Source organism: Pantherophis guttatus, chromosome 2 (assembly GCF_059756535.1).
Source record: "Pantherophis guttatus breed Tessera chromosome 2, ASM5975653v1, whole genome shotgun sequence".
Classification (NCBI taxonomy): domain Eukaryota; kingdom Metazoa; phylum Chordata; class Lepidosauria; order Squamata; family Colubridae; genus Pantherophis; species Pantherophis guttatus.
Window position 1 is genome coordinate 51,833,737 of NC_142064.1, and position 13,684 is coordinate 51,847,420.

General features: G+C 40.0%; 1 protein-coding gene across 2 annotated transcripts in view; it reads left to right on the forward strand.

The window, feature by feature from the left end:
* The first annotated feature begins 8,070 nt into the window (after nt 1-8,070).
* LVRN (laeverin) overlaps nt 8,071-13,684 on the forward strand; it is a 41,531-nt gene continuing 35,917 nt past the window's right edge. For both annotated transcript variants that reach the window (XM_034432798.3, XM_034432797.3), the window contains exon 1: nt 8,071-9,286. In XM_034432798.3, coding sequence (XP_034288689.2) covers nt 8,655-9,286 — 632 coding nt within the window. In that variant the 5' untranslated portion in view covers nt 8,071-8,654. The remainder of the gene's footprint in view (nt 9,287-13,684) is intronic.

The following is a 13,684-nucleotide window of genomic DNA, read 5'->3' on the forward strand; positions in this document are numbered from 1 at the left end:
ATGAATGGGGCCAGTGATGGGGCCAGTCAGCGAGAGACTTTGAAGTTATGGACAGGTTCTGTATCACTAGAAATGATGCTCCATAAGCTGTAAACATGTTTGTACCATTCTTGAATGAGACCAAGTTTCCTCCTGCCCAGAATCACTTTATGGAGCTGAGTTGGCAACAAGATGCCAAAACCCAGCATTTTTCTTTTTCTCATTTGTTACCAAAGTCTTCCAATTGGTCTTCTGCACCTTGAGCTTCTTTTTCAATAGAGTCTACCAGTTGCCTGGCAGTTCCTGTCTAAGCCTCCAAGAAAAAGAAGATGAATAACCGGAAAAGCATTACACAAATCACGATCCATATCTGGCAGCACAAAAATATCCCTCCTAAACACCTCTTGATTCTGTAGCCCAGCCATGTCTACTTCTACTTACCCTGTTTCTCCTAAAATAAGACATTCCCCTGATAATAAGCTCACTTTTGAGTGCATGCACTAAAATAAGCCCTCCCGGAAAATTTTTAAACACATGTGCAGCCGGTCCCTGCCATTTCCTCTGGTTTCTTCCAAGCACCCCAAAATAATAAGACCTCTCCGAAAATAAGGCCAAGAGCTTATTTTGGTGTTCAAAAAAATATAAGACGGGATCTTATTTTCGGGGAAACACGGTACCTGCCCAATGGATTAGAAGCTAATGATACACTGATTATCCAGTGTTCTCCTAATAAAGTAGCTCATGGAATACCACACAATTCCTGGAGAAAAGGGGGTGCAGGTTTTGTTTTCCCCAAATGGTTGGATTCATTATTCATGTCCACCAAATTGGTTTTGTTTATTTGTATGTTTTTATGGCACAGAAGCAAGGAGACTCACCCTGTGTTCTATTTTTCATCTCTATACTGTTGTCATTAAGGGCATAATCCCAGACTGGAAGACCATTTCCTTTGGGATTGCCATGCTAATTACCCACAGCATTGCTTCTAGTGGCTCTGGAAAGTTCTTGCCTTTTGATATATAGTTATAGTGTAAATTGTTCCCTACTGTTCTTATCTTTACTTTCCCCTGCCTTTCATCATATTTTCCAGTTAACTGTTCTATTCTTGATGTTTAACACATGTCAAGCAATATTGCCAGCTGAACTGAGTGGTGTGTAAGATTATTTAGATTGAGATATGGGTATTGACTTAGAATTGCAACTGATTGCAAATTAAAGTGGCAATTGCTGCCAATGAAAGGAAAGAGCAACAGAAAGTGGATAGATTTGGCAATGGTGGTAATGGATTCACCATTGGTGAACCTGAAGGGCCACATCAGGGGCAGATTAATCTGGAAAAGGTCTCTATATATGTTCACTGAGAATTGTCATGAATTCTTGGCATAGAGGTTTTTCAAAATTCAACGTCTTCCTTAGTGATGGTGCTATAACATATTCCTGTAAATTCTAACAACTGTTCTAGTCCATATGATTATAATTATGTAATAGAAGAATCCCAATAAACAATAGGAGAACCATCATTCCTAAAAGGAATAGTGTTCTGTATTATTCATTATATTGTTTATAATATCTCTTCCATCACTCTTTCACACCAACAATTATATTCCTGTTAGACATATACAGGCAAAGCCTATATAAACTGATTTCAATAATAACTGGTTCACCCATTTCTAAATTCTGCCGTAGTTTACCTTTAAAAATTGTTTTTCATTTTAAAGTGATAATTTTGAGATCAATTTTTGTCATTTTTAAAAGAGAAATTTACAAATGAATCCTTAATGTTTTTCACTTTGGAGCTCTGGAACAAAAATAGCAAATGAGAGACTGAAAAAATATAAAAGTATTATTATCATGCAATGAAATAACAGTGCTGTATAGTGTGTAGTGTTATTGCATTTCTGTAAACAAACAGCTTTAGAGTTTTTGGAAGAATTTATTGAAAGTCCTTTTCTTTGACCCAGATGACTTCGTGTTACTTCTGCTGTGTCTTTTCTTTAATCAGTCAAATGATGATAGTCAGGAGTAGACATTTTGTTGCAGTGAACTCTAGAGCAGGATGTCCAACTTTGGTAAATTTTTAAGACTTGTGAACTTCAACTTCCAGAATTCCCAGCCAGCCAAGTCTTGAAAGTCTTGAAAGATGCCAAGCTTGGATACCCCTGCTTTAGAGAGTTTGCAAGAATTACAAATAGAGGCAGCCCCAGTTAACCATACAGACTTGCTTAAACAATAATAACAATAGCTCTTTATCTGTATTAATTCTGAATAGTTGGAGCCGTATGTACCGTATATCTTTCCAATACTGAACAATAAGTCTTTTGGCTGTAAGTAAAGTACAGAAATAGCCTTTTTGGTGTCAACTCCCATGTGATAAAGATAAGCTTCAAAAGGATTCAAACATCCAAAAATATTAAACGTCAAGTTAAGTTAATGCATTCAATAACTTCTTTTCCAAACTGAATGATACATTTAAATAAAACTGTTGATTGCAATGAATTGATTCCACTGTATTTCCAACCTCATAAATGCAATGAAGTTATTCCTAAAATGTATTTTGTTAAAAAAAAGATGTAATCTAAGAATCTATTGAAATTTTTATTTTTAAATACCTCTTATTATTGATTAAGTAAAACATGCAAATAAATGGAAAAGGGATAGGTTGGTTGGTTGGTTGGTAGGTAGATAGGTAGATAGATAGATGGATGGATAGATAGAGAGACTTTGAGAAAAATTTAAAAGGAGAATAAGAAAGAATTAGAACAAATTTCTTTTTCTTTCTGCCCCCTTCCTTGCTACTTTAATATTTTTATACTTTACTGTGGACATTATTACTCATTCCTAATTGGATTGCTTGAATTATTTTAATTTTTTTTCCCCCAAAACCATATTCTAAATATGTGTTGTCTTGCTGAATGCGAACCAATTCTTTTCATTAGATTCACAATTTTTGCCACTATCTTAATAAATTATTATATGTTTTATGTACCTTGGTGGTTTCATATGCAAATGAAATTAAAAATAATCACAAATAGAAATATTTGATGTTTCTGACCTTTACTGGCAACTATGGATAAACCATTGGCTACGAGTCTGCTTTGGGGGTAGGTGTTACTCGTGGTTAACATTGGAATTACAGCTAAGTCTCCAACCATATCAGTCACGACTACCTTGTGTACCTCTGTTCTTTTCAGCTGGTCTGTGTGTCATCCCCAAATGCTATCATGAGCAATCGCTATAAAAGTTTGAGTTCCTTCTTTGTTTTGATTGTTCACTTACACTCTAGCTTTTGTTAGTATAGTTAGTCTAGTACAGAAGTGTCAGGTTTCTGTATGAGAAGTTCTGAGTTATTTCTGCTACAATATTTGTCCTATATGCCTCTCAAAGTATGTTGGATCTAAGAAGCAGCCTAAGAACAACATTTCTTACCTTTTATTTGCTCTTGTACTGTATGTATTATATTGCAATATTAAGTAGAAAAAATTCAATTTTTTGAATCAGTGTTATATTTTCCATAGAAAGTAGTCACAAAGCATTCTTAAAACTTTGAACAAACTTTGAATCTTTCCGCTAATCCATTTGTAGCAAGGTGCTACAGCACTGATGTTCTATGTTTGATTCCATTTCTTTCCAGAAATGCCTGAAACTATTCCACTATAAATTGTCACTGCTATGAAACACTGTTCTCACAAAGAGTTTTAGTAACACATCTGCTGTATGCATATTGAGATCATTGGAAATATCTCTGATCTGTTTGAACTTACATCCACCACAACTAAAAATGATGTGCCATAAATGATCCTTCAAAGTCTATATGAATTATTTGCTACACCATTTGCATAGGTAAAGTGCTATTTTTTCCATCTTCAGGCAATATACTGTAAATAGTCTAAACAACTCATTGCAAATGTTTAATTGAGTGGTCTATGCATGGTCGTCAAGCAAAATTGCAAGTGGTGTCTTCAGCTTTACTACTTCAAGATGTTGGCTCTCCAACGCTTCAGCTCCCACATAATGCTGCCACTGTCAAAGGTAAGTTCCCTATGTCATTTATAGATAAAGATTTCTCCTGTCTGGTCTGTCTGACTCTAGGCAGCAGTGCTCATCTCAGTTTCTTAGTTGACGGACCCAGCATTATCCAAAGACATTTCCATGGTGATGTGGCCAGCATGATTATGTGCCAAAGGCACATGAAATGCTGTTACTTTCCCATCGAAGTGGCACCTATTTAGCTATTTGTCTTTGCATGCTTTCAAACTGCTAGGTAGGCAGGAGCTGTGGTAAGGACTGGAGCTCACCCCATTGCATGGTATTTTGGTCTCAAACCACTTGATACCACTCCATAAACTGAGATTTTTACTGGGTATTTAAGCTCTTTGGATTGATGTGTTGACTTTAGTCTTAGATCTCTCCTAGTTTCTTTAAATCATCCCAGTTGGAATGTGAAGACTCTTTGAAAACATCAAAGGAATCCCAATATGATATGGATTTCTCATAATGTTTAAAAATACAGCTAAAGCACAATATTAGGCATTGTAGTTATAGCTTCCAAATCCTTCAATCCTGACCAATCAGAGCTTTCATAGACTACAAGTGGGAACAGAATAGGAATTAGAGAATAGGAATGAATGATTTTCAATGAAAAGATGTTGAGAATGAAGTTCCCAGGATTCATGTTGGGACCAATATTTTTAAAATTATTCATAAATGTTAGGGGTAGTAAAGATGGGTAAAGTGAAAGCTCTAATAGTATCTCTCCACATTGGTTGAATTAATCTTAAAATAGGGAATGCTGTTCAATATAAGCAAATGGGAAAGTTGAAGATTAAACAGACACAAAAAGAAATGCAAATTACATATACATATTTAGTAGCCAAGGACTGATCGGGAAAGGATTTCAGAAGTGTGATGTTGCTGCTGCTGTTACAAACAAGAAAAAGTTGAATAATCTGGAATATAATAATTCTGTGATGACTGGTACATAGTGTACAGTTCCAGTTATTACACCATAGACCAAAAAAAAGTCAGCATTAGAAAATAAAAACACCTCAAATAATCACCTTTCTATATAAACTTATGACCTTCTTGATACATATGAATGGCCCTTTACAACGTTAAATGCTGGACTAGACTATCCTTTAGCCTAGAGAGGCAGGGCCCATTAATCTCAAGCAATTAGAAATGACTAAAGTTGAATGTTCTGCCAGAAAATGGCCCTGGAATGCAGACAATAGAGTAGTTGCCAGTTTGACAAACAGCCATACTTTGGGGTGAAGCACAAAATATTTGGACATTAATGTATTTTTAACTCTTTTTCTTCTAAGAAACTTCTTCAAAAAATTCACCAGACAGGATACTTGCTAGACCTTGTGGTAAAAGCAAAGAGAGATTATTTTTGAGCACAATATCCAATTGGATGGATTTTTTTTTTTTAAAAAAATGGAGTTCAACTAGAATGAGCCACTAGAAAAATTGTGTAGTTATATAGCGCCACTTCACTGATAGAATGGTTTGCTAAACATAAGGCGTTTCATTTCTGTCAAATCAATGTTTACAGTTTGATTATGTCTGAGTACAAAGAAAAATAGTGATAGAACGTTAACTAGTATAAGTTTTCCTTCATTTTATTTATTAAATATAAGGCAAATAAAATCAGATGTAACTAATTGAGAAAAAAAGACACACAAAAAAAGAAGCCTCCAATTAAAAATTCCCTGGAAATCCCATAGCACTTTTCCCTTTATTTCTCATATGACCCCCTAGGAAACTATGTGATATGGAAGAGTTCTGAAGGTTTAAATTAAAAATCTTTTAAGATGTGGAATGTATAAACAGTCCAATGTAGGTGAAGCATGTATGGCACAATGAAGTAAAACAAGGACCCTGCTCTGGAGAAAGTTTGAAAAAAGGAAGATCCAAGTAATCTTTGTTTGCTTTTCAGGAACATAATTCTCTCACCAGGCTTCAGAGGCCCTGCCTGCTCCATAATATACGAATAGTAATCCACCAGGCATTCAGTTGGAGAAAGCTATTATAGAGATCATTGTTCTCATGGTCTTTATCATATCTTTATCATATCTTATGCGGAAATGCGTAAGATCTCCGACCTCAGGGTATTTCGCTGTGCCCTTAAGACCCTGCTGTTCCGCCAGGCCGGGCTATCAATGTAATGATTTTAAATTGGATGTTTTAAATTTGGGGGGGTTTTAATATTGGGCCGAAATTATTTAATAATTTTAAATAATTTTAATTGTTTGTCTTTGGGCTTTTAATAGGCTGTACACCGCCCTGAGTCCTTCGGGAGAAGGGCGGTATAGAAATAAAATTATTATTATTATTATTATTATTATTATTATTATTATTATTATTATTATTTAATCTTTAATGAGATTCACAGCCTTTGAGGCTGGTTAATAGCTCAGCAGCTCAAGTCCTAACCAAGGACCTAGGAACTGTTAAGGTATCGTCGGAGGATGTAAGCTGTTCCGAGTAAGGTGGTTTTTTGTAGAGTCAAAATGTTCAAGTCCGGCAAATTTAGAATTTCTAAATAGCGGGGCAGCCCTTTGGGTATTGCTCCAAGGGCTCCAATTACAATCGGCACAACACACAATTTCTTTTTCCACAGTCGCTCAACTTCAATTTGCAAGTCCCGGTACTTTGTGATTTTTTCTTGCTACTTATCTTCAATCCGTGCATCACCAGGTATTGCAATGTCAATGAACCATACTTTTTTCTTTTCAACTATTGTTATGTCAGGTGTGTTGTGGACCAAGTGCCTGTCAGTCTGAATCCTAAAGTCCCACAAGATCTTGAGTTTCTCATTCTCTAAAACTTTCTCAACCTGATGTTCCCAGTGGTTTTTGCTGTACTCAGATCCAAACTTCTGGCACAATTTCCAGTGAATGATCTTAGCAACACGGTCATGGCGTTGTAGGTAGTCAGTTTGTGAAATTTTGCTGCACCCACTGATCAGGTGGTCGACTGTCTCATCTTTCTCATTACAGAGGCGGCATTTGCTGTTGGTGGTAATATGTTGAATTTTGCCTTCATGCAGTTTGTGGCTAGGGCTTGTTCTTGAGCTGCCAAAATAAAGCTTTCTGTTTCTTTTTTTCAGTACTCCTGATCTTAACCAGTTCCAAGTTAGTTTCTGGTCAGCTTTGCCTTCAATACTTTTCAAGTATTGGCCATGCAGAGCTTTGTGTTTCCAATTTTCAGCTCGCTGCTCAATTACTTCTTTCTTAGATTCTGCTTTTGTTTTAGTTGTCTTTAAAAGGCCTCCTTTATTTACTTCCTTAATCATTGGTTCTTCACTTTTCTGGATGTAATTATTCAAGCTGCATTTTTCTTTACTTGTAGGAGTCCTTGACCACCCTCTGCTCTTGGTAAATATAATTGGTCAACATCACTTTTAGGGTGCAAGGCATGATTTATTGTCATAAGCTTTATTATTATTATTATTATTATTATTATTATTATTATTATTATTATTATTATTTTATTATTATTATTATTGGTTAATCTTTAGTGAGATTCACAGCCTTTGAGGCTGGTTAATAGCTCAGCAGCTCGAGTCCTAACCAAGGACCTAGGAACTGTTAAGGTATCGTCTGAGGATATAAGCTGTTCTGAGTAAGGTGGTTTTTTGTAGAGTCAAAATGTTCAAGTCTGGCAAATTTAGAATTTCTAAATAGCGGGGTAGCCCTTTGGGTATTGCAATAATAATAATAATAATAATAATAATAATAATAATAATAATAATAATAATAATAATAATAATAATAATAATAATAATATCACATCCTCAATTTCGCTAGCAGTTATGAAGCATTTTTTGGAAAATATTTCACCTCTTCTTGATAAACTTTCTTTACCCAAATTTATTGGATTTTTTTTTTTTTACCGGTGCTACCCCCCCCCCCCATAAAGCAGAAGTTCTCAAATATTCGGGTTACAGTTTGGCAGAAGCTGTTTTATATGCTGTTTTTTAGACCTTCGCGGACCAAAACTTCTCCAGCATCCCTTTCCGTGAAGAATGCCAGCTGACACGTTTAAGTACATTCTCTATTCACCGTCCGCCCATTTCGCCCTCCATCCAGATTAGGACGCCTGCCACCAAGGAAAGGAAGGATGGCGGACGAGAAGCCTCCCCCGCCGCTGCTGGGTCTCACAAGCCGAGGAAAGCCACCCCCCAAAGGCTTCCTCGGTCTTCCGGAGAAATAGGATAGCCGGGGAGCCCGGGAGGTGTGTGTGTGTGTGTGTGTGTTGCTACATTGGGATGGGACTCTGGGTGCGGCAGGACTTGCGCTTAGCCAAAGACCGCCTTACTTCGAGAGGCTCTCGGTCTGGAAGCTGCGGGATGCAGCCTTTCGGCTGGCCATTTCGAGAGCCCGGTTTTGCCTCGAACTGCACGGAACGGAATACTTTCTGGGCCAAGTGCGGTTGCCGATGCCTTCGCTCCTGAGTTTCTAAAGAGGCCCCGAGGCCTCCCCCCACCGTTTCTCGGCTGTTTGGCGAAAGAGGCGCCCCACCTCTACCCCTCCTCCCTCCCTCCCCTCCCCTCCCGCTTTTATTTCGCCCCCCGCGTCTTCAGGCGCAGCTCTTCGCCTTTCTCTTTCTCTCTTTCTTTCTCTCTCTCTTTTTCCTCCTTTCACCCGCGGAGAAGGAAGCCGGGCGTCGTCATGAGCGCCAAACTGCGCTCGGGCTTCTACCTGGGAAAGAAATCCGCGCTGCTGCTGGCGCTGCTCCCGGTTGCCTTGCTGGGGGCGCTCCTAGTGCTGGCGATCCTCTACGGGCGTTGCGCGCTGGGACCGAAAGAACCCGAGCAGCTGAGGCCGGGCGTTCCGACGACGCCCTGGGCCAACGCTAGCGCGGAGCCCACGGCGCGGCCCCCGGGACCCTGGGACCAGCAGCGCTTGCCCCGGCACGTCACGCCGATCCACTACTCGCTCCTGCTCTGGCCTCACCTGGCGCCCGGCCTCCCCAAACCCCGCACGCACTCGGGACAGGTGAACATCACGGTGCGGTGCCGCCAAGCCACCTCCGCGGTTCTCCTGCACAGCGCCGAGCTGACTTACCAGGGCGCTTCGGTGTGGGGTCCGCTGGAAGAGGCGCCCGCCAACTCCACCCGCAGCATCCCGTTGGGGGAGGTGTGGACGGCCCCTGGGAACCAGTACCTGGTGCTCGAACTGCTGGAGAGCCTGAGAGCGGGCAGCCTCTACGAGCTGCGGTTCGCCTTTCAGGGGAAGATTCAGCCGGGGCCGGACTACTTCGGGCTCTTCCTGAACACCTACAAGGACGAAGGCGAGAGGAGGTAAGGTCTTGTTCCCAAGGATGCCGCTTGAAGGCTTATAACAGGGCTGGTGAGAACTCGCTACTTCGAATCCTATCCGGGAAAGAGGCAGAACGCACATCTAGGGAGTTATTCTAAGGCCACCGTACCAGGGTTCTGGAGAACCGGTAGCGGAAATTTTGAGTAGTTCAGAGAACCGGCAAATACCACCTCTGGCTGGCTCCAGAATGTGGTGGGAATGGAGATTTTGCAATATCCTTCCCCCCAGGAGGGGAGGAAATGGAGATTTTGCAGTATCCTTCCCCTGGAGAGGGCTGGGAATGGAGATTTTGCAATATCCTTCCCCTGCCACGCCCGCCACGCCAGGCCCACAGGACCGGTAGGGAAAAAAAATTGGATTTCACCCCTGCACCGTACCATTATCATCATGCAGATAAATAAATATAAGAAAAAGGATGCCCTGTCTCCAAAATAGAATGAAATGAATTTCGGTGACAATGCATCCATCTGGTTGACTGTTTTAAAATTGTAAAGGGTATTAAGTAACACTTCTCTGATCAGCTGATACTCCCTGGAGTTGCTCAAGACCTTTTATAACTGCTGCACTGTTGGCTACTTCTTGTTCCTTCCTGGGAGAAAAAGATAGATGATGGGACAATGGTACAGCTTGATCATACAGGCCCTGAATTTAATGTATGTGTGGTCCAGCCAGCTGTATTGATTCTGCTGTGAAGCACCCAATTTAGAACATAGAGAACATAGAATAATAGAGTTGGAAGGGAACTCAGAGGTCTTCTAGTCCAATTTCCTTGAGCAGGAGACTCTCTATCATTTCAGACAAATAGTTGTCCCATCTCTTTTTGAAAGCCTTTAATGATGGAGCACCCACAACGTCTGAAGGCAAGCTATTCCATTGGCTCTCACCATTAGGAAATTTCTCCTTAGTCCTAGGTTGCTTCTCTCTTTGGTTAGTGTCCATTCACTGTTTCTTGTTCTCACCATTAGGAAATTTCTCCTTAGTCCTAGGTTGCTTCTCTCTTTGGTTAGTTTCCATTCACTGTTTCTTGTTGTGCCTTTTGGTGCTTTCGCAAATAGATTGACCCTCTCATTTTTGTAGGAGTATTTTATTGTAGTAAAAACAAGTATTTTTTGTAAGTGGTGAGCGCTATTTTATTGTCAGTTGGGTAGGTGCTTGGCAAAATTGATTAAACAGAAAAATTGGCATATTTGAATTGGCTTTTTAAATCCTATCATCACTTCTCTAGATAAAAAGTGAAAGATTGTCAAAAAGGTCACCAGTATTGTAAAACTGGGGCAATATTTGCACTATCAGTTTGAAACTACCGTATTAAGACACACCTTTTTCCCCCTAAAAGGGGGTGAAAATTTAGATGCGTCTTATACACCTAATGTAGCCTCAGCCACCCACTGGCCCCACCCTTTGGCCTCTGCCTCGCAGCAATTACCTCCTTGCAAGCAAACAGCAAGAAAAAACAGCTCCTTTCAGCTTCAGCACAGGCTAATTAGCACAAGTTGATTGGATCGGCCTCCTAACTCTCAGGTGAGATTTGCTCTCAGCTGTTTTGCGCAGGGCTCTGCTGCTTGTTGCAAAGAGGTAAATTGCTGGAACAGATTTTTTTCCTTGTGCTAATCAAGCTATGCTGAAAATGAAAAAGAAAGTAAAGCAGGCTGTTTGCTGTTTGCTGCAATGAGGCAAAATTGCTCAGAGGCAGAGGGAGATTTCTTTTTCTTTTCCTCACCAAAAAAGATAGGCGTGTCTTATACTCTGGTGAGTCTTATACTCCAAAAAATACAGTATCTCAAAATTTCTAATGGAAAGAGCACATCAAAGGAGTGTTGGAAGAAATCTGGGTTCAGTTCCAAGTGAGGAGAAAGGCACTGGAAACATGGAGGCTGTTTGGAAAGATGGTTTAATGGTGGACAGGACTACATGGTTTGAGATCCTGGGCAATCAAGCACATGGGTAAGAGAGGGAGAGAGATGTATACCATCTCTTGGGCTTTGAACTTGCTTCCTGTTTCTGTGGCAAGAAATGTATCCTGATTGATTGTCAGACTCCCATGGGACCATGCAGGGGTAACTTTGTAGGTTGTCTTGAGTCTCAGGCTTGGTTGAATCTTGCTGGGTGATGTAATGAAAGGGCTTTGGGCAATTCCTATTATGGCTTAATGGTTTGGATCTTGAGTGAGGGTTAATCCTATCACCCTGGAGCTGAAGGTCTTTTGTCTTGTAGATAAGATGGCACCAAAATATCTGCTGGGGCTGAGTTTCTGTGTCCCTTAAGATTTCTATTTTTCTTTTAGGGGAAATATACTGCCTTTTTAATATTTCCTAGAATATTTCATTCTTCTAGGAGTGGGGTGAGTGCTAACTTTCTACAGACATGGATGACTTTCCTATCTTTCTGTAGTTGACTAGGTTGTACCAGTAGGATGAAAGGTGGATGTCTCAGCTCTCTTTTCTGCTATTTGCACCCTGGTGCCCCCACTTTTCTGTCCTAATGTAGCTGCTTAGTGATATCTGCAGCCATTGCCCGTCAATCACATAGATAGATTTGCCTGATGTTTTCCCACATAACCCTGGCATATGAGACAGGTAAGAATTTTACAGGCTCTGCCATTGTTGAAGAATAAACCAAAAAGTACGAAAAATAAAGTGGATAAAAACGAAATAAATTCAGTAGTGTAAGGCATGTGACAAGGCAGTCAGCACCCCTTCTCCTTTAGAAGGACATCATTTTCACAAATGATTTATTTATTTTGTTAGATTTTTATCCTGTCTTCATTACTTTATAAGGAACTCAAGGTGGAAAACATATCTAATATTCCTTCCTCCTCTTAGTTTCCCGACAACAACAACCTAAGAAGTGGTTTGAGCTGAGACAGAGGGACTGGTCACTCAGCCACTTTTTCAAGCGTGAAATGGGACTAGAACTCAGAGTCTCTTGGTTTCTAGACCCGCACCTTAACACTACTTTGTTTAAAAAGGAGGAAGGAATGTCAAAATAACTTGTAAGAATTGCATGCAAAAACAGGGCTGGAGGAAACAAACTTGTAAAGCTGCAAACATCGCAGATAACATTTCAGAATAATCTCCCATAGAATGTTACAAAAGGCAAGAGCAGTTGTAGCAAATTACAATCTGGAATGGACCTGGTAGTAGGAAAGGAGGCCAGAATGAGCAGTGACACATTGCAAGATGCACCAAACCTGAAGTCAAGATGTTATTTATTTGCACAAGGCGAGCATTCTTTTTATTTGAAAACTTGTTGAAATTAAAATAAACCGGCTTTCTTTTTCTGTAATGCCCTTGACAATCCATGTTATTTTATCTTCTGAGCAAGTGAGACATAAGGTCAACTCCTGTCCTCATTTAGCAGTATGTTTGCTGTCCAAAAGCAGTGTGTTTTGAAACATGCTAATAACTAATCCACTCTTTCCTATCCTGGCATTCTCTCTGACTTGTGTGGTTATTCTTTCCTGGAATTGTCATCTGACACATCTGGAAAACACAAGGTTGGACCAGGCTCACCCTTTACTTCCTTGAACAAATAGAAACTGTGAAGTATTATAGGTGGGGCTCATATATTCTGCTACGTACTGGTCATTGAGCATGGTGTGTTGACTAATCTGCAGTTGACCAGATTCCTATGTAGTGCTAATACATAAAATAGAACTAGATAACTTTTTTGCAATCAAAAGTAATACAGGTACTCCCTATTTAACAACTTTCCTGTTCGATAACTGTTTGTGATCCTGCTGAAAAAGTTACAGTTGTTGCAGCATCCCTACAGTCATGTGATTGAGCTTTGAATGCTTCACAATTGGCAGGCATTTAGCACCATTGCAGCATCTTGCAGTTACATGATTGCCGTTTGCGACCTTCACAGCTTCTCAGAAGGAAAATCAATGAGGAAGCTGGCAGTAAAATTGCAAGTTATGTTCATCCGATGTTTCACTTAATAACCATGTCACCAAACAACGGACTTGCTGGTCCCAAATGTGGCAGTTAAGGGAGGACTACCTGCACTAACATTTTTTCCCCCTGAAACTGAGAACCACAATGTAGATCAAATCATACTGCATACAGTATGTGGAAAGGGAGTTGGTGTTTTGAAGGAACTTTTGGAAATTCCTAAGAGAGAGAGAAAGAAGGAAGAGGGAGAGAAAGAAGGAGAAGGAGGGAGGGAGGGAGGGAGAGAGAGAGGGAGAGGGAGAGGAAATGAATGAGCCGGTCTACACCACAGTTTGATAATAATAATAACTTTATTGTCATTGTATGTTATACACAGTATTACCCATACAACGAAATTCACTTAACACCCAAAGACCAACAAACAAAACAATCCCCAAACACACTCCCACCCAGTAGTGGGTTTCAAAATTTTTTACTACCGGT